Below are 26818 nucleotides of genomic sequence, written 5' to 3' on the forward strand. Positions count from 1 at the left end.
ATTATTCCTAAAGGTGAAAATGCAGAAATACTCATGCATCACCTACAATTTAGAAGTGGCTTTTATCACAAGCATAAAGGACCGACATCTGAAACACTTTAGATTCTTCAACTATCAACATTAGACAAAAAAGTTTATGTAACTAATCAGGTAGAAGAAAACATAATCCTCGCTTGTAATATGAATGTACCTACCAAAATACCGTTAAATGTTTATCATGGATTAAAAGTGTGAATCAAGTAATTTACTGAAAATTACCAAAATAGTGGTGTTTTTAGACACGTCTGCAACACGGTCATGCACTTTATAAACTGGAGTCTCTTGCAAGAATACAAGCTAAAGACAATCTGGCTGGCAATGGCTTCTGTGAAAAGGAATTTATTTATCCTCAATAAACCAGAACAAGGGTAGAGATCTACCAAGATACTGAGAATAGAATGCATTCCCTAAGAAAGCTTAAGAAAACTGGAGCTCTTCAGACTGAAGAAGCTTTCAGAGGTAACGTAACAGTAAAGCAGTAAAAATTATGTTACCAAGATGACAGAGCTCAACTTTTAAATAGGGCTTAATGAGAGAATGAGAGACAAACAACATAAACTGAAACATGAAATGTTTCATATGACAGTGGGGGGAAACTTTTTCAACATGAGGACAGCCATCATTTGAAGAGGTTACCCTCGCAGGAGATACTGCAGCCTCCATTCCAGGACTTTTTCAATATCCAACTAGACAAAGCCCTGAGAAACCTAATCTCAGATTTGAATCTCCTCTGAGAAAGAAGCAGAACTACATGACCTCTAGAGGTCCCTTCCTATCTGAATTATCCTAGTAACTAACTGTTATCACAGTACACTCTTTAAACTTATCCAGTTCTAATAGGACAACACCAAATGGAAAGCCTGTACTCATCAATATATTATGGCTATTCAGCACAGTTTGCAGTTATTGCCACAACATCACACGTTCCTCTTCTCCAAAATTCTTGCATCATTTATTCAGGCAGTTTAGACAAAATATCAGCTGTCATACACAAATCTCTTACAATGTATTTTCATAGAAAACAGGAAACAAACGCTGAGCTTGTTTTGAATTTTGGGGTTTTTTTTAATGCCTGTTTTTTCCTGGTTTTTGTAGCTTTGTGAGAAAGAAGCAGTTTTTGCTGGTTGTCTCTAAAGACATTCCACTATGTATGCAGAGTAGATTACACGGAAAATACTGAGGGAATGGGGAGATCTATTTCCAAGAAACAGTCAGCAGCAAGTTCACTGAGAAGTACAGAAATCTAAAGAGGACAATCTAGTCTACTGCATATTAGCAACAAGCTTGACAAATTTAGAATCTACAGCAGTCAAAATAAATCCACATCTTTGCTGCTGTGATCGTGCATTTGCCCTGCTGGGTAATTCTACTCATCTCTTTGCTACACTGACAGTTTAAGGTAATAATATGTGCTTTCTTGTTTAGTTGTGTTGTCAAGTGATTCAGATCACTAAATCAGCTCACAGCTCTTGTCAGCAAGAGATCACAAAGGAATGAGCACTCAGAAGCAGGGAGGAGCATAGGTTTATTAGTTTGATATAAATCCTCTTATGCACTTTGGGCTTGATATTAAATTTAATGATTCCACATTATCCTACCACCCTAGTCCACATTTAGTTCTTGTCTCCCTTCAAAGGATCCCACAATCACATATCAAGAATGTAAGTCACCTCAGTAAAACAGCATTTTGTCCAGTTCTCAACAAGATCATTTCCAATTGGATTAGTTATCCCAACAAACTCATCCTACAATGTGATCCTTCTATCTGTGCAGCAAAGTGGGTATCAACACACAGGAAGTCAAGAAAGCAAAGCAGGAGGTAAAAAAGAAATTTCAGCAGACACTGCAGTTGCAATGACTGAACTGTAACATCATTAGTCACACCACTAGCGTATTATTTCAAGCCTGCTTTTGATAGATGAGTGCATCCTTGAATGCATCCAATTGATAACCATTCAATTTATGTACAAGTTTAAATTTTTTAATCGATGCAGTTTAATTCCATTACAATTAGTTTCAATAATTTGTTTATCAGTACTTGCTTCTGTATGAAAACAGAATTTTAAGGAGAAATGATGTCATCTCTAAATTTTCTTTTCTAGAAGGAAAGTACAGCAGTGGCCCAGTGACAGATCTTCCAAAATCAGACAAAATTCTAAAATATTTTTAATGCACTTCAAGTAGATTTCAAGTTCTGACATTTATTCTTGATATGTGGTCAAATATTTTGAAACACGGTCATTTAGTATGAAATAAGGAAAGCAGCATCTTTTACAGGGATCAATATGATAAAAGGACTACATTTTTCAATGATGCTACACAAAAATTGAGCTACTACTCAACTGACGTTAAACAAGAAGAAATATAGTTAAAATACTCTTGTGGAACTTAAAGTCCTCTGTTTATTGACTCAATATCATAATAAAATAAATTCCATTATGAGTTTAATTTTGCAACATGCTTTAGGTAATTAGCATTCATATTAAAACACACACAACAAGCAACATGTCAAAGCACTTTTAAAAACACTAAGTACTAAAATTTGAAAGATGTGTATCCAAAAAATGCTATCAAAATTAGGAATCTTGACAGTAATAATAATTTCACTGAATAGTACAGCCACATTTCATAGGAATTTTTATTGTTACTGATAACTATGATTTATTAATGATTGGAGACATTTTTTTGATACATAAGTTCAACCTACATGGTCTTCACTGCATTAAAAGTAATCAGAGAATTAAAAACTTCAATTTCCAAGCATCTGTCCAAAAGGTATTTGAAAACTAAGTTACACGAGATCTATCAAAAGGACTGAATCCATCACATCCTCTAAAACCACTTTTCCATCATCTCATCTTTTAAGAAAATGCTAGGAATTAATCGACCCAAGTTTTGCTACCCCATAACAATTTCTTCTATTGTCATCAAAATAATACTGAAACAATTTCAAAGCAAAGATCCTCCACACTATGCATACAGCTCATTTAAAATCAGGGAATCATCAGAAAGAGTTGGCATGAACATCACTTAAAGAAAAGAAAAGCAGCAGCAGCGAAGTGCTAAATAGTTGTAACCATAATTTATTTTCTAATCAGCTCACTGAAAACAGCAAATGAACCCTGACTGCAACCATCTGCCTACTGCACATCGCTAACATTCTTTGTTGCCAGTGTAAAGGAGAAATCAACACCTTTCAGAAACTTTTACATTTTTATCAAAGGTCGGCTTTGATCTCATCACAGCCCAGAAAGACACATTGACTATTATTTTCTTGCATATGTTCTGCCATTCAGAAGTCAGATTATTTTTACTTTATACAAGTCTCAGAATGTTTATCTCAAATGATAGATCTGAAAAACAGAATTAGCAGCATACTATTGATGTCTATTGCAACATAAAGCCTAACTAATTTAATTCAGCTAACTTCTTCGTAAACTTGGAAGTGTCTGCATTACTGTTGCAATGCCGATGCAGCATAAAGTGTTTTAAAATGCCAAATATCAAATACAGATGTTTGGACAACCATTTAATCCTTTCTAGACTGCACTGATTCCTCTCTCCTTAAATACAAGATGCTCAGTTGCACCATTTGGTTTGCAGATCCAACTAACAAGTACCCACAAATCCTCCATTCTGCTCTTACTTGCAGCACTTACGATAAAGTTGTGTCTATATCAATAGCTTTCCTATGCTGAACAAATTCAGGCAACACTCAGTGAAGTTTTACAAGTATCAAGTCAAAACCAGACGTTTTGCAAGTATGAAAATAATTTCAGGAACAAGTAACACCTTGTTTAAAGGATAACACATCAATTACTTTAAAACTAATATATATAGAAGCCAACTTTTCAGAATCTCACCAGACTCTTTTACTTGGAGACTTAAGTAAACCTTCTGTAAAATTGTTGACTGAGACTCTAGAACTGGACATTCTGACTCTGCTCTAACACATCATAAAAAATTGAAATATGTAGACACTTGGATGAAAAAAAGTTGAACTTTTTTTCCTAGTATTATGCCAAATTTGCAGCACATTTCTCCAATGGGAAAATCTACTCCTCCCCTGTTTTTCATAGATGCATTCTTTCTCAACAACCTTAAAGCAGTTCAAAGCCATGACATTAATCAGTTATCTCCACTACTTACGGACAGGAAAAATCAATTTACCTGAATGCCATCAAGCAACTTGCTCATGCACCAATAACTGTCAGCTTCTATGTTCTGCAGCACTTCTTCAGGCAGACTGGAAACATCAAAATTTTCCACTTCTTCTTCTTCTGTTTCAGGAAAAGAGAGAGAAAAAGACAAGTCAATGAAGTGCATAGAATAAATAAAGCAAAGATGAGGAAAATAACTGAAAACAAAGGCAAGCACCACTTATCTTCTAGTCAGAAACTTCAACGAACATTTACTTAAGCAGGGACCAAATGAATCATTTATTGCTCAACTGTGTCATCAAATGGCTTTAAATATTAATGAATACTTAATTTCCTGCAGACTGTGAAAATCTCAAATCATGCCTGGTTAACCAGAATTAATATATAATAAATTACTTCATTCTAGATATTTCACACCTGAAAGAGGATTATCAGAAGCCTCCATGTTATGCACGAACAATCTGCAGAATGTTTATGTCTGTACCACACACAATAAAATGTTTCAAGTTCTCACAGAAGAAAGCCCCAAAATGCACCTTTTAGAAAACCAGTAAAATGGTATAAAAACTGACTATAGCTTTCAAGGAGGATTTGTTTGTTTGTTTTCAAGTAACCATGTGGAATCTGAAGGAAATCATACACAATGAAAATGACTGTTTTTAATCCCTAAAAGTTATAGCAGGGCTGCGCTCTCTCCTCACATCCCCCAGCTTGTGCTGATAGTGGGGGTTACCATGACCCAAACCAAAGGCCTCACACTTGGCTTTGTTGAATCTCATATGGTTCACCCGGGCCCACTTCTGGAACCTGTCTAGGTCTCTGGATGGCATCCCATCCCTCAGACACACTGACCCCACCCCACAGCTTAGTGTCATCTGCAAATGTGCTGAGGGCGCACTCCATTCCACTGTCAACGTCACAGATAAAAATATTAAACTGTACCAGTCCAGTACTGATCTCTGAGGAATGCCAATTTGCATTATAGTGGCTAAGAAGTATATTTATTGTATCCATTATATTAATCAGTATTTTTTTTTTACTAAAATGTGGCATATGCCCACACTGTGGAAGTCATCCAGATACTAAATCTAATAAAGAAGGCCAAGCATCACAAAAGCCAGGAGCTAGCAAATGCTCACTGATCTGCAATGGTTACTCCGCATTCTATTATGGAAGCTCAAAATTGACTCTAAATATTTAAGTGACCCATACTTCTGGTGAAATAAAAACAGGCCATCCATTTTCACGACAAGCTCTGTTAAGGAATACCTGATTGACAGAATACACAAAATACCGTTTTACATATTTAGCATTGGTCTAAATAGGTGGTAGCGCAAAATATTTCTTTTCCCTTGTGGTTTTAAGGGGAAAAAACTGCATGCAAATTTAGTGGCACAGGAAGGGGGCTTATGTGAATGAAGACAGACACGCTAGAGATATTGAAAAAAAAAGAGCAGAAGGCATTAAAAAATAACAAGTAAAAATAACCATCTTAAAAGTGCATGAGACAAAGTATTATTTCAATTTAAGAACTGCAAATTTTAATTGTAGATAACTTCAGATTTGTTTCCAATGACTGATATCTGAATGGACAGTAGTATAAAGTTTAAATAACAAGAATTATGGGGAAAAGCAGCAGACAAATGTGTACGTGCATAAATATCTTGGGGAAAAAAACTGCATAAAAAGTCCCAAGTACAAAGTCTCACAGTAACATTTCTAATTTTCTTCAGTTTCCTGTGGAGATTTTTATCTTGTTATCTATGTAATTGTAGAAGACAGTAAAATAGTTGCCTGGAGGAAAACTGCTGTAGCATAGAGTCGATGACATGCTGATCTGAATATATGCATTGCTTTAAGCATGGTATTAGCCATTCTTTACTGATTGCCACTGAGTGCTTCTGAAACTTCCCACAGTGTATTAAGTTTTTCTAAATGGCCTTAACTAGATCCACTCCCAAAGGCAGTGGATAGATGGATAAAAAATAATAATAATTAATTACAACTAGTTACACATTTTCCTCTTCATTGACAGCTGAGAAGAAACATGCCAAACAGATAATGGCATGTGTCCATTTAAAACAGGTTTTGAGATGAGGTTAAACCAAGTCAGTAAATGTGGTTTATGATAAAAGTTGTTCAAAATGATAACATGAAGTTCATATCTGATCTCTAATTGTCTTTTTAATGTATTTAATTTCTCTAAAAACTATTTGAATTTTACAGTGGATAAATATATCTGCTGTTATAGACAGATGGAATCATACAATACACATTTGTACATTAATTAAGAAATGGAAAATTTCGACTTCAGTGGGAATTCTACTTATGAAAACATTCTATGCTGAAATAAATACTCAAAACTCAAAAGAGTCCATTAGAGTGAAAAGTAGAGGCTAAAATGGATGGTGGTATAAGAAAGATAAGAAAGTTCTAAAATCCAAAACAAATATGTCTGATCAGTGATTGTCCTTTACACATATTCAGTATACAAAATAATACATATGTAAATGTAAGAAGCATGGCTTCTCTGAACATCTTAAAATTCTTCTTTTCTCATGAAGTATTAATTTGTGTAAATGTATTTCTCATCTAGTATATAAGAACTGTCATATACTTCAAGTCCAAAGATATAGATGTTGCAGTGATTTGCAAGGAAATCATTATGACCACACGTGCACAGGTGGTTGTCTGTATAAAATTTGCAGTATTTTGTTTTAACTACAATACATATTGGAGTTTCAGATAGACTGTACCTGAAAGTTACCAGCAAAGGACACAAACTACAGAATTAGACACATTAGAATTAGACCGCATTCAGAGGTACACAGTAATATCGCCACATCTAGAAGATGTTACGTTCCATCCCAAACTCAGTTTACAAAGACTTACAAATCAGCTATTTAGTCACTGGTGCACAGAAACAGCGTTTTTCTAAGGGGATAGGAACATAATAGAGCATTTAAATGTAAATTCTTTCTGTAACAATTACCTAATTAAATATTTACATAACCACATCAGTATCGCCCACTGAAAAGTTCCAAATTACGCATTCATCTGATAGAAATAGCTTTTGAGCTGTTAAGGATTAATTACCAAAGCAAAAACTTCCCTGTCTCTGTGATACTGAAGTCGCAAAGGTAAAATTAAAGAATAAAAAGAACCCAATCATTTCACCAGTCCAGGCTTAGGTAAACGTGACCTAATTACATTTCACATATTCTCCTATATGAAGCCATGCTCTCACACTGCCTGTGTTGTTGACGTGTCTGTCTAAATGATGCTAGTAATCTTACACTTGTTTTCAGATCATCTGCCACAACTTCCTAAAGATGTAATACAAAGTAATATATACAACTATATATATCAATATAAGAATAACACTTTTTTATCATTTTACTTTATTAAGTCTCCATATTATTTTCGTGTACATGACAGGACCACTATAATATCCACTGACCTGGATAACAAGGTAAATCACCTATTCCAAAAACACTGTAAGCTTGATTACTTTGACCTAATTTTTATGCTCAAAGTTAATGCATGACCCTACAATTAGTTCTATTGCAAAAGAGTAAATATCTCACGTACTTACTCTCTAACTCCAGACAGCATAACAGTAACCAGCAAATCATTAGGAGACTTCCTTTAGTGGGTCTGCATGCTTGCCAGTAAGATTTTCCACTCGAGCTTTTTCTAGACCAAATTTTAATGGCAACATATTTTTTCCTCAATAAATAGTCCATAGCTTACCCTTAATTTCTATTCATAACCCATTGCACACATCTACACAGAAATACATTTGCTTTTCAGAGTGGTAAGTTATTACAAACAGAGAAAATCTCAGCTCATGTTGTAAATGAGAAAAAAAAGACGTGGGCTCCTCATAGGCACACAACTGAGGTACAGTTCAATACATGAGAGGCATTTACTGATTCAACAACTCCACCACAAAAATAGAGTACCAAAAAGAACTACATAAACCAGGTGGAACTGCATCTCTTTGACCTGCAGAACTTGCATAGAACAAAACACAGAACTGGCTGCCAAACTTTTACACAGGCAAGAAATCTGTCCAGTAAATGCCAGTTACGTTTAGAAAAAAAAGCCACAGCCCTGAGAATGACGTCTCTGTGAAACAGCAGTGTGTAGAGCTTTTAAGATGACAGCCCTTCTTAAAAAAACTAAAGAAATTTAGTGACAAAGAACACAACGTTCAGTGCATATTCTTCCCAAAGTAATCACTTCAATAGGTTTGTTGCTGTCAACCAAAACAGACTGCCAGAGGGAAGTGGTGCGTATGATACCAAATTAGAGAACTAGTAAGTAATTAGCATCCAATATGCATGACGAGCACAGGATGCTGATGAGCATTCACACAGAATGCCTGATAAGCGAGCTTCCTGAGAAATTCAAAAGGTACTCGGAGAATAGGAAATGAAAGATTAGAGGTTGAGCTCGCCTCCCAAACCACAGTTTTTAATTACCTAGCTTGCACTTATCATTTAATTTTTTTAAGCAACAAGCCTACATATATGCATACACGCACATATAAGGAGCAAAGAACAAGAGCAGGAAGACATAACCACTGCCTGCCCAAATAAGTCTAAAGCAAGGCCCAGGGACAGAGAATTTGGAGTATACACTAGAAAACATGTTGAGCAAGGAAGAAAGAAGGGAGCATTTTTCTTTTAATAATTAAAGACAACTAAAGAGAGGAACAAAACAGTCTTTAAATACGCATAATTTAACTACTGACAAAATAACTAAATTTTCCTATCTACTCAGTGACTGTTTCAGTTGCAAGGAGCTATTTAGATCAGTAGATCTCCACAGGAAACACAGGTGATGGAGGAGAGGAAGATCACAGCAATGAACAGACAGCAGGTTCTGGTGCCAGACTCCCTGCTGAACAAGACAGAAAAAGGCATTATGTGGGACTCGGTGTGATGCCTGGGTTTGTGCTGGAAGGTCTGATGATGACAGACAGCTTTGGTCCTAGATACAGCTGGTCCTTACCTGGGGCACGACACTGCCCAGGATAACCTCTCCTATTTCCTTTCAACTTCTATTTCCTATGACATTTTAACTGTGAATGTATTATTTGTGGAAAGAGCAGGGGGCAGTGACTACGAAAAGACCTCAATGTTCTGCACAGCAACAGATCCTACCCAAAAAAATGACAAAAATCACTTAAAAAATTTTGAGATCAATGACTGATATATCAAGACACAGGAGTATTGGTGCAGATAGATAAACGATAGGCCACTTTTCTTTTAAAAATAATTCCACAGAACCTTAAGGATATTGTAAAAAATTTGAAAATTCTAAATTTAACTCAGCACACGAACAGCTCTTTTTTACATTCACTATGACTGCTTATGTTCAGAGGCAATGCACACTGATTCTTTAAACAGAAAAGATGTTTTCTAAAGACCCATGACTACAGTAAGTAAAATGCATTATATTTCATGGAATGCCACATACAACTGTTTACAAAAATGTACATTTCACACACTCAAAAGCACTTCCAGAAATGGTAACACAAGAGTTGTATTACACAGAGTACTTCTGCCAGAGGCAGCTGAACATCAGAAAATTTTTAAGGTATGAAATTACTGTGCATTTTAAAGACAGACTTTCTAGCACTGCATTTTCATAATGGAAGAGCCTTCAAAAAAGAGTTTATAAATGAATGTATTGATTTAAATAGGAATTATTTATCAGATAGAAAATAAAACAACAACCTTATTAGGCCAAATTGTATTTTATGATCTAAAACTTGTCTGTGTATTCGCATACAGGAAGACGAATTTAACAAGTGCAACAATTAAGACTTACCTGGAAATGACAAAGAACACACCATCCTGCACTCAATTGCTTCATGGAAAAGGTGAATAAAAGGAACAAAGTTGAATAACCCCATAAACACTAATGCATTTATACACTATGTGGATAATTTTAACCAGATTAACTTGGACAAGCATTAAAATGGTAAACAATATTCAAAAAATTTTATGTTAGTATGAATGCTTTCAAGCTTCACAGGTTTAGCTTCTTTCACTGATGAAAGACTGAAAAAATTACTACTCCCACATAAAGCTCACCAGTCATTTACAAACAACAATAACAGTAAGCACAAATGCATGCTCATGAAAAAAATGTTTTAACACATTATTAGCATTCAAATGAATATCAAAATAAAAAAATGTAAGCAGGGAAAATAACTGCTCTTCACTGATATTAAACACACAAGTCTACGATTGTGGCAGTTTGCTGAAAATCCAAGCTCTACGGTACTGGGCAATATGTTTATACAAAACAATGATGCACATAATTTTTTATGTCCTACATCATCATTACAGCAAATTGGGAAGAAATACGTCTTACAAACTTACTGCCTTATTTAAAGCAGAAAATACGACTAACATCCATTACTTGCACATTTTTTAAAGCAGAAACTGCCATACACTGAATTAAAAGAAGCACATTTGAGCAAGATAAACTCTGATTGCAAAGGCAACACTACATCTAATCTTGCTAAATTGTTGAGTGCATTCCTTAACTATCTTAATTTATTGCAATTTCCCAATGAAATTGAAGGCAAAAACAAGGAAAGCAAGAATGAACTATGCATGCTTTTATCATGATACTCAAATAATTTTACACATTATATAGGTATTATCATTAAAATAAAGAAATAATGACATAACAGAGTATATGCTCTCCATAGGAAAAAAATAACTACACATAAGTAAAGAATAATGTTTATTTACTCCCCATGTGAAGATAAGAAAGGCAAAGTACTTCAGTGCAACATCATTTAAGGAAATTTTTCTCGTAATTAACCAAAGACAGTGCACAGAAATTGGTTCACAAATGTTTTCAATTATAACACAAAGAGAACACAAAAATAACACAAATGTATTTAATGATAAGTCATTAAATTGAAAGAAACATTTAACTGATTCAAAAACAAACAAAATGCACTATTAAAACATTAAACATTTTCTTTAAGTATGAAACTGATGAACTGATTTCTTTCTCCTTCTTTGGTCATTGGTCTTCTTAAGTACTTTTCAATTCTGTTTAACACCTCCATAGCATATGGTAGAAATTCAAAATTTCATGTTTTCCAAATTAAAAACAAGACAAAAATTCACATGCAGATCCAAAAAAAAAGTTTCTTAAAGAAGCTTTGCATGTTTCTCTATGATTAAAACTGTTGCATTTAAATGCCAAACAAAGCCTATTTCAGTTAAAAAGTTTCAGCAGACAAGAGTTCTGAAAACTGTATATGAATCGAACATTTTATAGTCTTAATTAAACATATATACTGTTGAAAATGAGAGAGAAAAAGAAGTTGCTTACAGCTATATTTAAAGTACTGAATCATCTTAATTTGAAAACTTCCTTGTAGGTCGTAAGAGGCTACTGATCTGTATCAACAGCATTTGAATGTTATGCTTCTGACAATTCGTACAGCACGTTATCATTTCTTAAGTAATTTGTACTCTTTCAGCTTTTTTTCCTGTGAGTTTCTTCATAATAAACACACAAAGTTGTGAAACTGGATGCCAAAAACCATTAAAGTCATTTCCCAGTCAGTCTGAAAGCACGATTGAGAAGATTTAGATCTGCAAGTATAAACAACTCAGTGCTTCTGCACTATAGAAAGATGATCATTAATTATAACTATATGGAGACCACAGGGAGAGTAAAATGAATGTACAAGCCAGAACGAAAATATACAGCTCTCTTTAGAATACATGACTCTCCCATAGTTATATTAATTGTAATTAACTTCCTCCTTCTTCACATTTTTTTCATTTTTACACCTGCAGAAATCCTTTGGTTTCTCTTCAATCTTGTTTTACTGCTTCTATAATTATTGAAGTTTTTGTTTTTCATTTATTCTCATGATACAACATTTCCAGTTTGCAGTTTCAAACAGAAGACAATAAAATAATTTTCAGTAAACTCTCATGACTTCCTCATAGTACAAGCCTATTACTTCTGTAATTGCTTGCCAAAAAGAGACAGTAGAATCCACAAAAGATATTTCTATCTCACCAGAAATTTTATTACTTTAAGGTAATATTATCATAGAATGTTCCAGCATCTCACCACACTCGCAGTAAAGAACTTCTTCCCAATAACTTGCCTAAATCTACTCTCTTACAGTGTAAAGCCATTTCCCCTTGTCCTGTCACTATCTGCTCTTACAAAAAGTCCTGACATGGAAGCACCAAAGAAACAAAAACGTGGAACTGAATTCCTCTGCGTGAAAAAAATTGCTCTCAGTGACATTCAGTGAAGTTTGCTGAATGTTTATGGAGATCAAAAAGAGGATGTGAGCACAGTGAGGCATTGGGTGCTGCATTTCAGCAGTGGTGACAGCATTCCATATGGTCATAAAGATTCTTATGAGCATGGCATTCAGCACTGGTGAAAATGTATAGCTAATTGTGATGACTGTGATGATAAAGAGTGTTTTGTAGCTGAGAATTTGCTCTATCAAACAGCATTAATGTGGTCAATCTGTTGCCATTTCCTTAGAAACAAATAGGAAGCAGTACATTTGGAGGGACCTACAAGTATGTGTGTGTAAATACAGATATACAGACACACACATTAATATATACATTGGGGGAAAAAAAATTCCACAGTGATCCCTTAGAGTATCTTAAAACCACAGAAGAGCTTGACATAAACAATTCAATAATACAAAACCAGACAGTTTTAGCAAATGAATCTCAGGACTAGCTGAAACTCTCAGAAACTTAAAATCAATACAGTAGGCCAGTTACAACTCATTCTGATCGCTAATGACAAAGTTTTGCAGTTGTTTTGATTTGTATCTGAAAATGTACAATAATAGTTAAGATAGAGTACAGACATGCATCTCTGCAGGCCAAAGGAAAATCCAGACAAGTGCTCAGGTATGAAGGCTTGAAGTAGAAATCAAGGAAAGTTGTTGATCTGCATTTGAGGAAGATTAAACAGCACTTTAAATATTAAGTAAATAAATAACATAAACAACAAAGCAATTGTTATGACCTCATTTTCTTTAGCTGCAGTGAAAATGGAAATCCCTGGTAGTAATGAAATGATGTGAAATTAGCACAGACAGCAGAGACAATTTTGATCTAAAAAGTGATTCCGCTTATGAGTCAATAGGAACTGACAGAACAGTATTATGGTACCTCAGAATTTTTACGATGCATTTAATCACAGTATGAAATTAAATAATGAAATACTTCCTCTGGTGAAATACAGAAGGTGGCAGACTGAGTTGTGGACAAAACCCACAGTGAACTGAAAATATACAGCCAGCAAAAAAAAAAAAAAAGGTTTTGTAGGATGAACATGTATGGCCCCAGACAAGCTTACTGATTTGAGACAAGTTTACAGCCAGAGAAGCTGCTTTCATCATCTATAAGCAGATATTGCCATATTATAACTGATTTCAGTTGGTTAGAAATCTTGGATGAAACCCATCTGATGTTAGAAATTTCTTACTAATTTTGGGATTCGTTCAACATCTCTCTTATAGTAAATATAGTAGCATAGTAAAAAGTTCCTCTGATTGTGTCCCTAAAACTGAGTAAATAAAGTTTTTTCAAAAGAAATGTTTAAGTAGAGTCCACATGGCTGAGTAATAGGAGGCTGGAGGTCTAAGAAAATCTAATCCTGTTATTTTTGTCATAGCAGCTATAAGAAATTTTTGTATTAGAACACGAGAGCATGTTCGGAAGACTGAGAAGGTAAAGGTAATCTTATGCCCACAGACATAAATGATTCAATAAAACTTACATAAAATGTCATGAATTTTTCAGCTATTTCATGCCAACAAAAAAAAAAGATCACAAACTTTCATTTAATTTTCTATGTAACAAGAAAAGCAGGTGTATGGCAGTGTCTTCAGGATGAGTACAAAGAATTCAAATAGCAGTACATGCAAGTAATTACCACCAGTCAACAGAAACTGTTAAGTCTGATAAATCCTCAGTGTTGACACTTAGTTTAATCTTTGAGATACTGTCTCCTTCTCTGGTTGGTTCTCTAACACCTCATCTCCATATCTAGTCTTTAACCCCTTTGGACATGTTTTTCTTAAAAAAACCTTGTCACCAGTGCAAAGATTAAATGGCTGTTGCTTACTACACTTGCAATGAAAATAATTTAGCATCGTATAAGTAAAAGTATCCCTGCTTGAAATAATTTCTCAGGTAAGTTAAAGGGACAGCTCTGGGACTCTGAGCACTCCTACACAGTAGATGCCACTCTGACAAAGGAAGAATGTTTTCTAAAATTAAAAGTCTGAATGACTCAGATACTTTCTCCTTAATTACATGGAAGGCCTCTTTTATTCGAAGCCCTACAAAAATAATGCTGACATTTGCAAAAACAAACGAAAAGAAAGAGTCATTTTTAACCTTTTTTGTATTTAGAAACAGTTTCTCCTCTCCCACCAAAACCAGGAAAAGTTCCCTTTTAATATAACACAGTTTTCCTCTGAGGAATGCTCAAAACAAATCATTTATGTTTTTTAATTTATATACTTAAGAAGCTTCTAATACACTTTTAGTACAAATCTACCACTTTCCATTTTGTTAAACTTTTCTGTTCTATTCCTCATATAATCATTATTAGCTACATGGAATACCTGCTCTTCGGAGACAATTTAAAAGCTTAAGAAAAGTCTAAAAGATTAAGATACTGCAAAAATTCAGATGATTTTTTTTTTTACCAAAATTCACAAGATGCTATGAGCAATGAATACCACTACTCAAAACATTAATTTTCTCACAAGTAAAGAACTAAAAATAACAGGCAATTCAGGAGTTAGATATACTTATCAGGATAATTTTAATGTCTTCCTTTTTTCACTTTTGACAGCAGTTGTTAACCACAGCCAGAGAAATCTAACTTTAATTAGGCTTATTCAACTTCAGATGGCTAGGCACCTTTTTAAACGTCAACTGAAGAAAATTTTTATTTAAAATGAGTTGATTTTACCCCAGCAGAGAGTGAAGTTAAGGGAACACATCACTTCTCAGCTATAAGACACTTATAAGCTAAATCCTCAGCACTGCTACTAGTATACCTCCTTAAGCACACTAAAGACAATTTTTTATTACTCTTCATTCACAATATTCAGTATGAGCAGTCCATAAGAACTGTGTGGTTAAGCAAATGGGTTTTCAAGAACTTGATTTTTGTTTTAACAAAGCTTCTCAAGTTGACTGGAATTCTCCATTTGTTCACTGTGATGAGACTTCAAACACTCCGCTTATAAAGATAAACAGAAATAATACAAAATTACTATAAAAAAATGTAGATCACGTGAAAAATGTCAGAAGTAACGGTAAAAATAATTCTACACGTGGTAAGTCAAGCAAAGAAGGAAGGCAAAGCTTAGACTGTTTTCAAAACCACAGACCTCTGTTCATTTTGCCTAGAAATTCAGAGACCTCAAAGAGTTGAAGCCTCAAGCAGGAAGATCTTGGGGTACAGTGTAACTTTGGGATCTTAAACAGTAAGGACACATTACTCAAACAATTCAAGTAGTTTCGAACGAGAAACCTCTGTATGTTCAAAGCAATGACACAGACGTTTAGAAGAACAAGGACAAAGAATATGTTTGCACTTGTTTATTTATTTTTTTTAATTACCTTGAAGTTGAAACTGGTAACTAAAATAATTTACATTCACTACACTGTTAAACTCATAGAAAAACTCTCTCTAAAAAGTATTTTACATAGACAGACCACACATCTGCCAATTCAGATGAACTGTTCATTGGCTTGGAAATCTGATATTATATTTAAGAGAGTGAAAACAAAACTGAAACAAAGAATATGAGAAAGATACATTTTGTAAGAACAGTTTATTGTAATAACAACAGAGACCATTAAAGACAGTAACAGAAAGTAAGTGTACTATAAGTGCCGATTTCCCTACCATAGCCTGCATGCTGAAATGTTTGTATGAATGCTTCCCAAACTTCTTAAGTGAAAAATAAGCAGAATTCACAAATGGTTATTACATGAGCGTAGCTTATGAAAACAGCTAACGCGCTCTTCAGAGTTAGCTGGCATTAAGCAGAGATCTTGCATCTCTCTTCCTCCTTAACATCCTTTTATTCACACACCAGCACTGATATTCATCACTGATCTCTGAGTTTAAATTATTCATTCTATTATGGGGCTAGTTTCCCAACAGTTTAGCTGAACACATCCACTGTGTTAGAGAAAAGCCAATACTAACCAAAGAAGGGAAACAGGAATGCATGTCCTGGGCTAGAAAAGAGGAAAGCCTAACTACCCATTTTAACAATGGCTAGCCCAGATGAGCTCGCTGATCGAAGCATACAGAAAGCAAACACATTACCACCCAACTAAACTTGATCTGGAATTACTCAAATATGCAGCTCCCCTGTTAAGTTTAAAGAGCAATGAAATGAAGGCAGGGCCCATTAGCCTCTTGAAATAGCAAGCGAGGTCTGGAAGATGAATTCTACAGCATGTACTGTTCAGCTAAGTTCACACAGTGCCAATCCCTCTGAAGGCTATTACACTCCCAAGAAACACAAGCAGCCCTAATCGAGTTGGTACAACTACCTAATAATCTATTAAATAAGCAGATAAGCCACCTCACTTTGACTGAAACAGGTTCAGAGAGAGGTTATGCAGGCAGATTCACTCATATATTTGCTATCAAAGGTGGCCATCACTGGTTTGAAATAGGTAAAAAATAAATAAATACATAATCCACAACAGGGAAAGATATTAGTGACTAAACCTTATTACTTGCAAGCCACATGTGAAGTGCTTATCTGGGTAAAAATCCCAACTGCACTTCTGAGTACACCTGCATGAAAAAAAAAGAAGTCCTTAGCCAAAACTCTAAGCCAGAATGAAATGCTCACGACACAGGGCTGGTCAGGTCACACACGCTTCTACCTTCTTACCTAGTTGGGTAGGGATAGTGATAGGAGTATGGTTGGACTAGATGATCTTGTAGGTCCTTTCCAACCTTATGAACCTATGAACCTATGACAAATAATTCAAATAATTCTATTAGTTTTCACATAGATTCTCCTACCTGGTTACATTAAACAGAAGGACATAAATTAGTAAGATTTCTATGCCTAATTAGGCCTGAAAATTTGTATTATATATTAATAAGAAAATTGCTCAAACACTGTATATGGTTTATTTTTCTTGAATGAAACATGCATAAGGACAAATTAAGAACTTAAAAACATAACCTAGCTAATCGCCAGAAGAGAGCTAAGGTCTTTTCAAATCACAAAAATTTAAGTCCATATACACACAAACACACACACATTTTTTTGTTGTTGTTATTATTATTTTTTTTTAATCTCCTTTGATGCAGTGTAGTTTTTCTTGAGAAAACATTATGGTTGCTTTACTTTTTTTTTCCATTGCGACACCTCCAAAAAATTTAAATAGGCAAATGAAGAAAATAAATTCTGAATCACAGTAGGATATGCATGTATTTAAAAGTGACTGCAACTTCTCAGAATAGACTGCTTCTTCACAAGGATGAATTCTAACAGGACTATAAACATCAGTCTGAAAACTCCAGTGACTAATGGGGCTGTTAGTATGCTCCAAACAAAAAGAACGGTTGAATTCCAACTGAGGACTCTGATAGGTGGTATGAAATAAATTATATAAGGAAGAACAGGGTCTTAGGAAGCTCCTAAATTAAGCAGAACAAGCCAAACCACAAGAAAGAAACAGGATCAAATATTATTTAGCTCCAGAAAGGCTGATTAGTAAGACACGAAACACCATTAGAATGCTATTCTAGCATCCAAACATTTCCAGCTGCTTTCCTACCGTAGTCAACTCAAAGCAGTCAGACAGAACAGGCAGTAGACTGGTATACAAGTGTCAAGTCCTCAGCCCCATGAATGGGCACAACGCAGTTCTCTGCTTATTTATCAACTTTTGCCATAGTACAAAGCAAGAAGGTGACAACATCATACAAAAATATATTCAAATCTGATTTTATTCACTAGCCTCTCTCTCTTCACCTACTTGTACCACATTCAAAATATATTTACAATACAGATCAGCACGTAAACAGGGTGAGAGTCGGGGAAAATATTCCTCATAATTGATAACATGAACATTTTCCTGAAAGCAAGCATAGATAATGCTGAACAATTCTGTCACAATATGATTTTATCTATATATATATATACACACATATACATAGCACATACACATATACTAAAAGTTTTATATTATGTGAAGGCACCAGAAGTTAAGAGGCAAGTCCAAAGTTTCACATCACAGAGCTGACTGTGCTGCTGATCCTTACAGAGGCAAGCAGGCTTTCTGAGCTTACAAAGATGGAATTACAGAATCAAAGAATGGTTGAGATTGGAAGGAACTTCTGGATGCCATCTGGCACAACCCCTGCTTCAAGCAGGGACACCCAGGGGAGGATGCCCAGGACCACACCACCCAGCTGGCTTCTAGAAATCTCCAAGCAGGAGACACCATAGGAATTGGGCTGTCAGTATTTCCAAGACTTGAATTCAAACTGGTTTTGTGAGAGCTTCCTTCATTCTTCACTGCCACCATCTTCCCATCCCCTTAATCACACATAGTATTTCATTCAGTTATCAAGGAGTATTTCAAAGATGATTGTTCATGTTTATGATGATTTCAGTCCATTTCATTTAATGTCATGAATATAACTATAAAATGTACTAGAAATTATTAGGAAACTGCACGAAAATGTACTTTTCTATATGGAAACTACATTACCGGTGATTTGCATTAAGGATAGAAAAGATAATGTGATTAAATGGAACTTGTGGCACTGAATTTTTACACGATAAAAGAGTAACTTAAATATTTTGAATAGTTTCACAGTTTTTCACAGAAGTTTTACAGTGACGAAAAGGAAATATTTACTTAATACTTTCAACTAGCAATAAAATGTCAAAATGTCAGTTATGCATCACATCAGTGCCTTTATGTAAATTTAGTTGTAAAAGTCACATAAATCACAGTTTCAAAAATTTCACAGAAGTTTCAAGTAAATGTATAAATGAAACCACTTTAATACAGTGTTGTTCAAAAACATATTTATTCAAAACAACCAAAAAAGCATCATAACGTGGAAAGCTTGTTAAACGAACATAGTTCCAAGACTTTCAGAAAAGTTCTGGTGAATTCAGAAATCGCAAATGCACTGTTTTCATTTCTCACGTGATAAAAAACCTCTTCATACTCCTGGGAGCTCTGTTCTGGGAAGTATTTCTTTCCTAGTAAATGTGAAGAGAGTAACGATGATTCCACCCATCTCCAATCTCACGAAGGGCCTATAAGGAGAAAGTATTCCATTAATCCAGTTATAGATCTATAGTTCATAGAATAACTACAAATACATTACATCATTTCTATTTTATCATCTCAAATCCCAGTACACAACTCTTGAATAACTACTAAATCAGTAGAATCAAATAAGAAAGGTCTAGCTGTCTATAAAGGAAGTTCACTGACCCCACACTACATACAGCAGCAGCCAAGGTTGCAGCTTGGTCTTGTAATGAAAACAATGAATGCATACTAAACAAAAATTTTTACAGGAAAAATTTGTAACAGCTATCTGGAGTCACTGGGTTAATAGTCTTTGCTTTATGGCTTACTGTCTCATCATTCAGAAATTCAATTTTACATACATTCTAAACAGATTTATTTACTACAAAAAATTATAACTCTTTCTGGAATATATCTAGTAAATTTACTTTTTTTTTCCTATTCTATAAATAAATACTGAGGAATTACCTCTGATTCAACCATGATGCAATGCTCTGAAACATTACTTAAATCATATTATGAAAATCATAATTTCAGATACAGCACTTAATGAACTACGTAAAAATACAGAATATACATTTTTAAATGTATTTATTTTCTGCATATATGGTAAAATGGAATGAAAGAAGATGATAATCAGTATGAATTCTTATGGTAAGGACAGGAAGACTTCCTGTAATATATGACAGGGAACGGGAAGAAAAGCAAAGGAGATACAGGCAGATGATGGCTTTTACAAAATCAATCAACCTGTATGTTTACACAATAACACTACTCTGTAACTAAATCCCTTTCCAATCCCATTACAATTTGGGCCTGAAAAAATTACTCCATAAAGTCATACAGCAGCATCAATTTATAAAAACACTGGCTAACAAAACCACATGTAAGATTTAAGATTACAAGAAAAATACTTACAGGGATAAGATCACTGCTTCCAAAGTTTTCAGTTCAGGAGTTCTTGTGAGCGTCTTCAAATTTTCCTAAGCTCCTCTATTGCAAGAAAATTGTAGGCAAGATCTTGAGCATCATACCAGTCTTCAGCAGCCTCATTTTTCCTGCTGCTCTTTATCCAGTATTGAATGATAAAGTGCTACAATAGTGTTCATTTTCTTCCCTTGCTATTAACTCCTGATTTCTTCTTGATCCAACACTGTTAGCTGTTGCCAAGTGATCTTATGCAGCCATCCCATTAAGCAGTGGTCTGACACGCATCCTTAGGATGGTGATTCCCCTCACATTTTTTCCTCTGTGCATGGGGACTAAATTCAGGTTCTCTGTGTGGTTCTAGGTACGCACATAAGGCCCAGTGAATTACTGAAATGCACATGTAGCAATAAAAGCATAGCTGACACCATGAGTAAGAAATCACAAGCTACTGTGCAGTACAGCAAAATCTAGAAATAACACAGATCAACAGTAACACAGAAGTGTATAAAGAGAGTGATGTCTGTCAGAAAACCCAATCCAGTGTAAAATTTCCCTGTTCTCATTATATACCAGAAAACAGTGAGCAGTCAGACAGCGCCTCTGGATCTGTATCCATATGGACAGGATTCTGTTTGACAAAAACATTTTGGACAAAATGCTGATATTTTTGAGAACTCTTTGCAGAGTGCTTTCAGGAAAATTGCCTTGAAATTAATTAGCATTTATTTTAAAATGGCAGAATATAATGGCAGTATGTCATATAAGAGCTTAGGAATGAGCATGAAATACCAACATTGAAAATCCCAAAGAAATTGCTATATCACAGCAGAATAAGCACATAGATTTTTAACATTTTTTCAATGGAAAAAAAATAAACATTAGATCAATACATAAAATCATGTTACTAAAAAAATACTAAGATTTAAATTCATCCTTCTAATTTACATCAGAAACCTTAAGCCTGTCATATTCCAACAGAGGCCAGCAGGACCACCTTCCTTCTTTAAAATGCTCTGTACCTGCATTCGTGCCTTTCTTGGCTTGATTAGACAACAGTTCTATCTTGCTGAAAATGATACAATATTCTGCTTTTACTGCAGAGTGGTGAACTAATGAGACATTACCAAATTACTCTTTCATCATACTTTCAACCTTTCCAGCAGTTTAAGAATAGTTTCAGCATTTAAAATATTCAATTCCAACATTCAGTCACTCAACGTATTCTAGAAAGGGAGAAACCACATGCTGAAATTCATCCATTTATCTGACTTCAATCCTTATAAAAAGATCAATGAATCTACTTCTTGGCATTCAGATTCAAATGAAAAATATGCTACTATGCAAATAAGTTATCACTTCTAAACATGGTATTTCAATCTTAAGAAGTTCTTCAATAACACTTCAAATAGGGGCTAGCACATCCACAGTAGAGCACAGCTGTGATGTGAGATGAAGGATTAATGTCTCTCTCATATTTGTCATAAAGATAAAATAACCATGGTTTTTAATCTCAACAAAATAGTTGACTAAACCACAACTGTGTATAAACACTAGCAGGATACACTGTGAATGACCTATCAGCACAGACTTATTTTAATGGTATTATTAACAGTCACAACCTGCAGTTTAATAAACCTTTGGAAACTCTTGTCTTTTTTTTTCCCCCCTTTTACAGAAAGAACCCAAAATAAAAGGCTTTATTACTTTCAACAGGACTCAGAAAAGCAACACAAAGGTTTCAGTAAAACCGAGGCAAAAACAAAAAAGCAAAGCAATAAATAAAGCAATTTAAGGTACATACCAACACTCACTTAAAAAAAAAAATCAGAGCCCAAAATAAGAACTAATGAAAAATCAAAAGTAAATATTAAATACATTAACAGCTAGCCATTTTGTCACACAAATACAGTACTGCACATTCCCTACCTATATTAAACGCAATTCAAACCCTGACTCCTGAATACTTTCAAAATACTACTGCAAATCTCAAGGTTTCTGAGGTACTTCATAGATTTTATGTCCCTACTTCAAGTTTAAAATACACTCTTATGCATTCTAACTTGAATGAATCACTCAGTACAACTTGGCTATATTTGAAAGACTCGGATGAAAAGATTTTCTAAAGATAAATCTTAGAATGTCTTTGTTTGTCACTGAGGGAAATAAGTGCTGTTAGCACTCAGGCAGGACCACTTATACACTCAAGAAAACAGGTTCAATTCAGTATTGTTCTCTCTGCACAGATATGAGCTTTTCACTGAGCTTTCTGAGATTCACGCCTTTTCAGAGGCATTTATCCTTAACAGCTGTTAGCTCTTAAATTCTGTCTTCCTTCAGTGAAAACTTACTGAAATAGCTTATATGAATACACTGACAACCTGGCAAATACATTAAGAATCACCAGGGTCTCCAAACGTAAGTTGGTGGTAAAGACAAATTTATTTACTATATTAATTAAATGGTCTATTTAACATGGAATATCAATTCTCTAATCACATCTCATTTGAGCTTCTTATTTCAATTAACAACCCTAAAGTCTACTAGAGATCCTACTGTTCTAGGATCATTAAGAACATTTCCATTTTCTGTCAAATGAGGGAGGAAAAGGCAGAAACTGCAAGTACTCTCAGGAGTGGGCCCCTACCCTACTTAAGAGATGATTAGGGAGTAAGCAGCAGTAGTTCTCATTAGTTGCTTAGCAATTAAATGTCCCCCTATGAAATAAGAAATGAACAATGCAAGAGGTGTTGCCATGCAAATGAGTAAATGGGTAGTCTTTCATCCACTCAAGGATAAACTGTCCTTCATTAAATCTCATCAATCTGGATTAAGACACCAACTGGTACTTTGCAGAAAAGGAAGAATCCACTGCATACAGTCTCAATGAAGTAGTGAGATAATACGGTGCCCTTTTATATGTAGGCACTGATACTGTATGTTTGTATGACAAGCAGAAACAGACAGAAAGCAGTTTCAATTCAAGCAATCTTAACAATGATTTTTTTTTTAACTATTCAACCTCACATTTTTATGGGTAGTAATATTCAAACTGCTAACAAACTATTGTTATGAAATGCCAACTGAATTACTGCTAATGATCAACAATACATTTCATGTTCATAAAGATTTAAATACTAATCCAGAAATGTAATATATAATGTGCTAGTAAGAGATGAGCACTTAATTGGCTTCCTATATAAAAAATCTGAAAGAAGTGTAATTACATACATTCAACAGAAATACTGTTGTTTAGGCTACTACTGGTATCAGTACTCTTAACCCTACAGAAGTGGAGTTCTTAAATAAAGAAACTTGATTATTACTGCCATAATTTCCAATCCCCAGTCTACTTTGCCACACCTCCAGCCACAGATCTACTTTATTAGGTTCCCTTAAGTTTCATTCCTCTACCACTCAATAAAGCTTCCCTTGTTTCACAAATTTTTTTTGTTGGTTGGGTTGCTTTTTTTATGGCAGGGGACCTGTAAGAGAAAGCAGGGGGGATGTTTTGGGGGGTTTTCTTTCCCCCACATCAGCTTATTCAGTATGTCAAACTTAAAATTGTCACAAAAACATATGAGTCAGAAGAGAGGTATCCAACCTTCTGACTTCCCTGGACCAGGGAGCTGAGCTGAGTGAAGAGACATTGTTTTGGGCAGCATATAAGATCTATAATACAGCTAATGTGTTAAGTATTTTTAATATTTTTTATTAAAACAAAAATAGCAATGAAAACATAAAACTAGTGGGTTGGACATGTATGAATAATAGAGAGACAGAGAATTAAACCATCAAAGAAAAAGAATCAAGAGAAAAGTGAATTAAGTACTTTTTAACCAGCTCTGTAGTTAAGAAATAAAGATGAAAGCAAGTGCTGGAGTGTCCTTCTGCCACCTCCCAGACCTGACAAAAGATAACTCCCCTGCCTACAACTTCTACAGACAGTTTTTGACTTCTTGGTTAGCCTCAGGGGGGCATGGTTTGTTGGTGGTTTTGGGAGTTTTTTTGAAAGATAGCTGAAAGAATCCTGAACTCCACTGAGTATTAACATAAAAGCTGATTGCTTTTCAGTATATATTTAAAAGAACCATACAGATTTATAATTAAAAATACTTCTAATAAAATCAGTGTCTCTAATTATGCCTTGATTAACTATTCCAAAATGTTACTCATACTAAAACAAATGTGCTGTTCCAAAAACCAGTACCAATTTATAATTCAGTGTTATGATAAATCTTACCTATATATTCACAAACAAAGACTACGAAGAAAGGAGTAACAAGATCATTTATGCCCTGAACATATCCACTGGCTGGATGACGGATAGCCCAGATGAACAAAATTCTTTCAAAGATCTGAAAAAGAATTAAAGAAACTATCAGATAATTTATCAAGTGGTGAGCACATTTTAAACAAGACACTTGAAAAGCACACAACAGATCTGATGTCACAAAGTTTCAAGTACAGTAATACATATATAAAAGCATACATCAACAACGATGTTCGTAATTAACTGCCAACATTAATTATGCTTCTAAATTATTTTAGAAAAAGCATTTTCAGGGTATTAGCATATGTTAAAACCAGACTTGCATGCAATTCAGTTAAAATAGAGCAGCACTTACTCACTGGAGCTTTTCCAGTGATACAAAATTCTTCTTCATTATACAGAAATATTAAGTCATCCTTTCATGATCATATATCCCTATGAAACAATTATTTTCTCAGCGTAATATCCTACTTGCTAAGTAACCGAAAGAAGTATTTAATATAATTAGAATTTTTAACAACATGACAAAAAATAAAGTCATGCCAAAAAATAACAGTTAAGCTTGCATAATTCTGCAGCACTGAGTTTCAGACTTCAGAAGTGCATATAGCAGTTAATAAAACATCTGAAAAAATCAGGCAATGTAGAAATAAGGCAGCCCTTTACCACATAACCTCAGCCCCCAAAGTCTTTGAACTGTATGTTTCACAGGAACTGCAAAAGCTCCAAAGGCCACAACACACAGTCTGACTATGGGATGAGCAGCGTGAGAAGATCATGAAGCAGGACAATCATTGAATTTATGTCCACTGTAACTTAGTTCTGTGACAGACTGCCTCACCTCCTAACTGTTCACTTCTGAAAACAGTACATTTCTTCAGAAGGCTGCCCATGAGTAGGACTGGAAAAGCCACGATATGCTCTGCCCTAATAATCAGTACTCAATCAAGGATAATCTTGTGAGACAAAAAAGAAAGTTCACTCATTCTCTAGAAAGTCTGGTTAAAAGAAAAGCATGAGTGCAGACAGACAAGGAAACAGAACAGAGGCATGAGAGGTCACCAAACTAAAGGACTACATCAGTTTTAAGAGCAGGCAACAGTACTAATAAAAAGGGAGAGAATTTGTAAGGACCCTGAGGAGACTGAGTAGAGTTTGCTGCTAAGCCAGAAATCAATGAATGCTCAGGCTTTGAGAGATCTGCCCAGAATGGGCAAAATAAGGGGGGGAAGTTTAGTTTATGAAGCCTACATTTTTCAATTTCACTTCAAGTTTTTGTTAGCTTAAGGATTTGATTATTCTAGTTTGGATTTAAATGAAAGTTATTCTTTAGCTTCAAATCCCCATTACAGTCATTTTCAGGTAAGGAAATGATTAGGCACATCTCACTCACATCCAAGTGTTAGAAAGGTCCATTACAGCCTTCCATATGTGCTACCTGAAGGTGGAACACATTTGCACTTTTCTCTTTGCAAGCTAGTTCCTAGCATCAGCATCTACCCTCCCACCACAAACTTTCAGAATCAACTTTCCTTAACCTCTCCGTTCTTATTTTCAACCCTATGGTTCCATGACTCCTGCTTTCCCTGGCATGCACAAGAGCAAAGCACTGTAAATCCACAGAACACTAACACAGGGAACAGAAACAGAAGTGAAAAGCTTTTGTGGGTGCTGGAACGTAAGCCCTAAAGCAGCTCACATCTGATCCATTACAGCTACATCTAAAATAAAACCACTGCGACTGCAAGAGAATAGTGCTGGGAATCATCCCACTTAAAACACAAATGGGAAATGATGTGAAGATTTTTTTTTTTTTTGCTTGGTCTAGTTTCAGTTTTGGGGAAAAGATTAGGCAGAAAAAGAAGTATTTAACTGTGTATTCTCAAAAATATTCTCTTGCTCTCATTAGCCAAGATTCTTATTGCCCAGCTATAAATTCTTACTTTTATGTAGTGGGGTTAAAAATATATATACAGGTAATGAGAAGAAAAAAAAAAACAGTAGATAACAATCAAAACACCCATTGTAGAAGTGATAAAGAATAGTCC

The 26818-nt window shown here is 34.8% G+C and overlaps 1 protein-coding gene across 1 annotated transcript in view; it reads right to left on the reverse strand.

The window, feature by feature from the left end:
• Window positions 1-26818, reverse strand: part of TBC1D22A (TBC1 domain family member 22A) — a 150218-nt gene that overhangs the window by 92984 nt on the left and 30416 nt on the right. Inside the window, exons 8-9 of the mRNA XM_065743568.1 lie at window positions 24741-24855; window positions 4210-4319 (exon numbers count right to left, since the gene is read on the reverse strand). Of these exons, the coding sequence (XP_065599640.1) occupies window positions 4210-4319; window positions 24741-24855 (225 nt within the window). The remainder of the gene's footprint in view (window positions 1-4209; window positions 4320-24740; window positions 24856-26818) is intronic.

This window comes from Cyrtonyx montezumae, unplaced genomic scaffold (assembly GCF_038088225.1).
Source record: "Cyrtonyx montezumae isolate F1298 unplaced genomic scaffold, pur_monq_1.0 scaffold_3, whole genome shotgun sequence".
Classification (NCBI taxonomy): domain Eukaryota; kingdom Metazoa; phylum Chordata; class Aves; order Galliformes; family Odontophoridae; genus Cyrtonyx; species Cyrtonyx montezumae.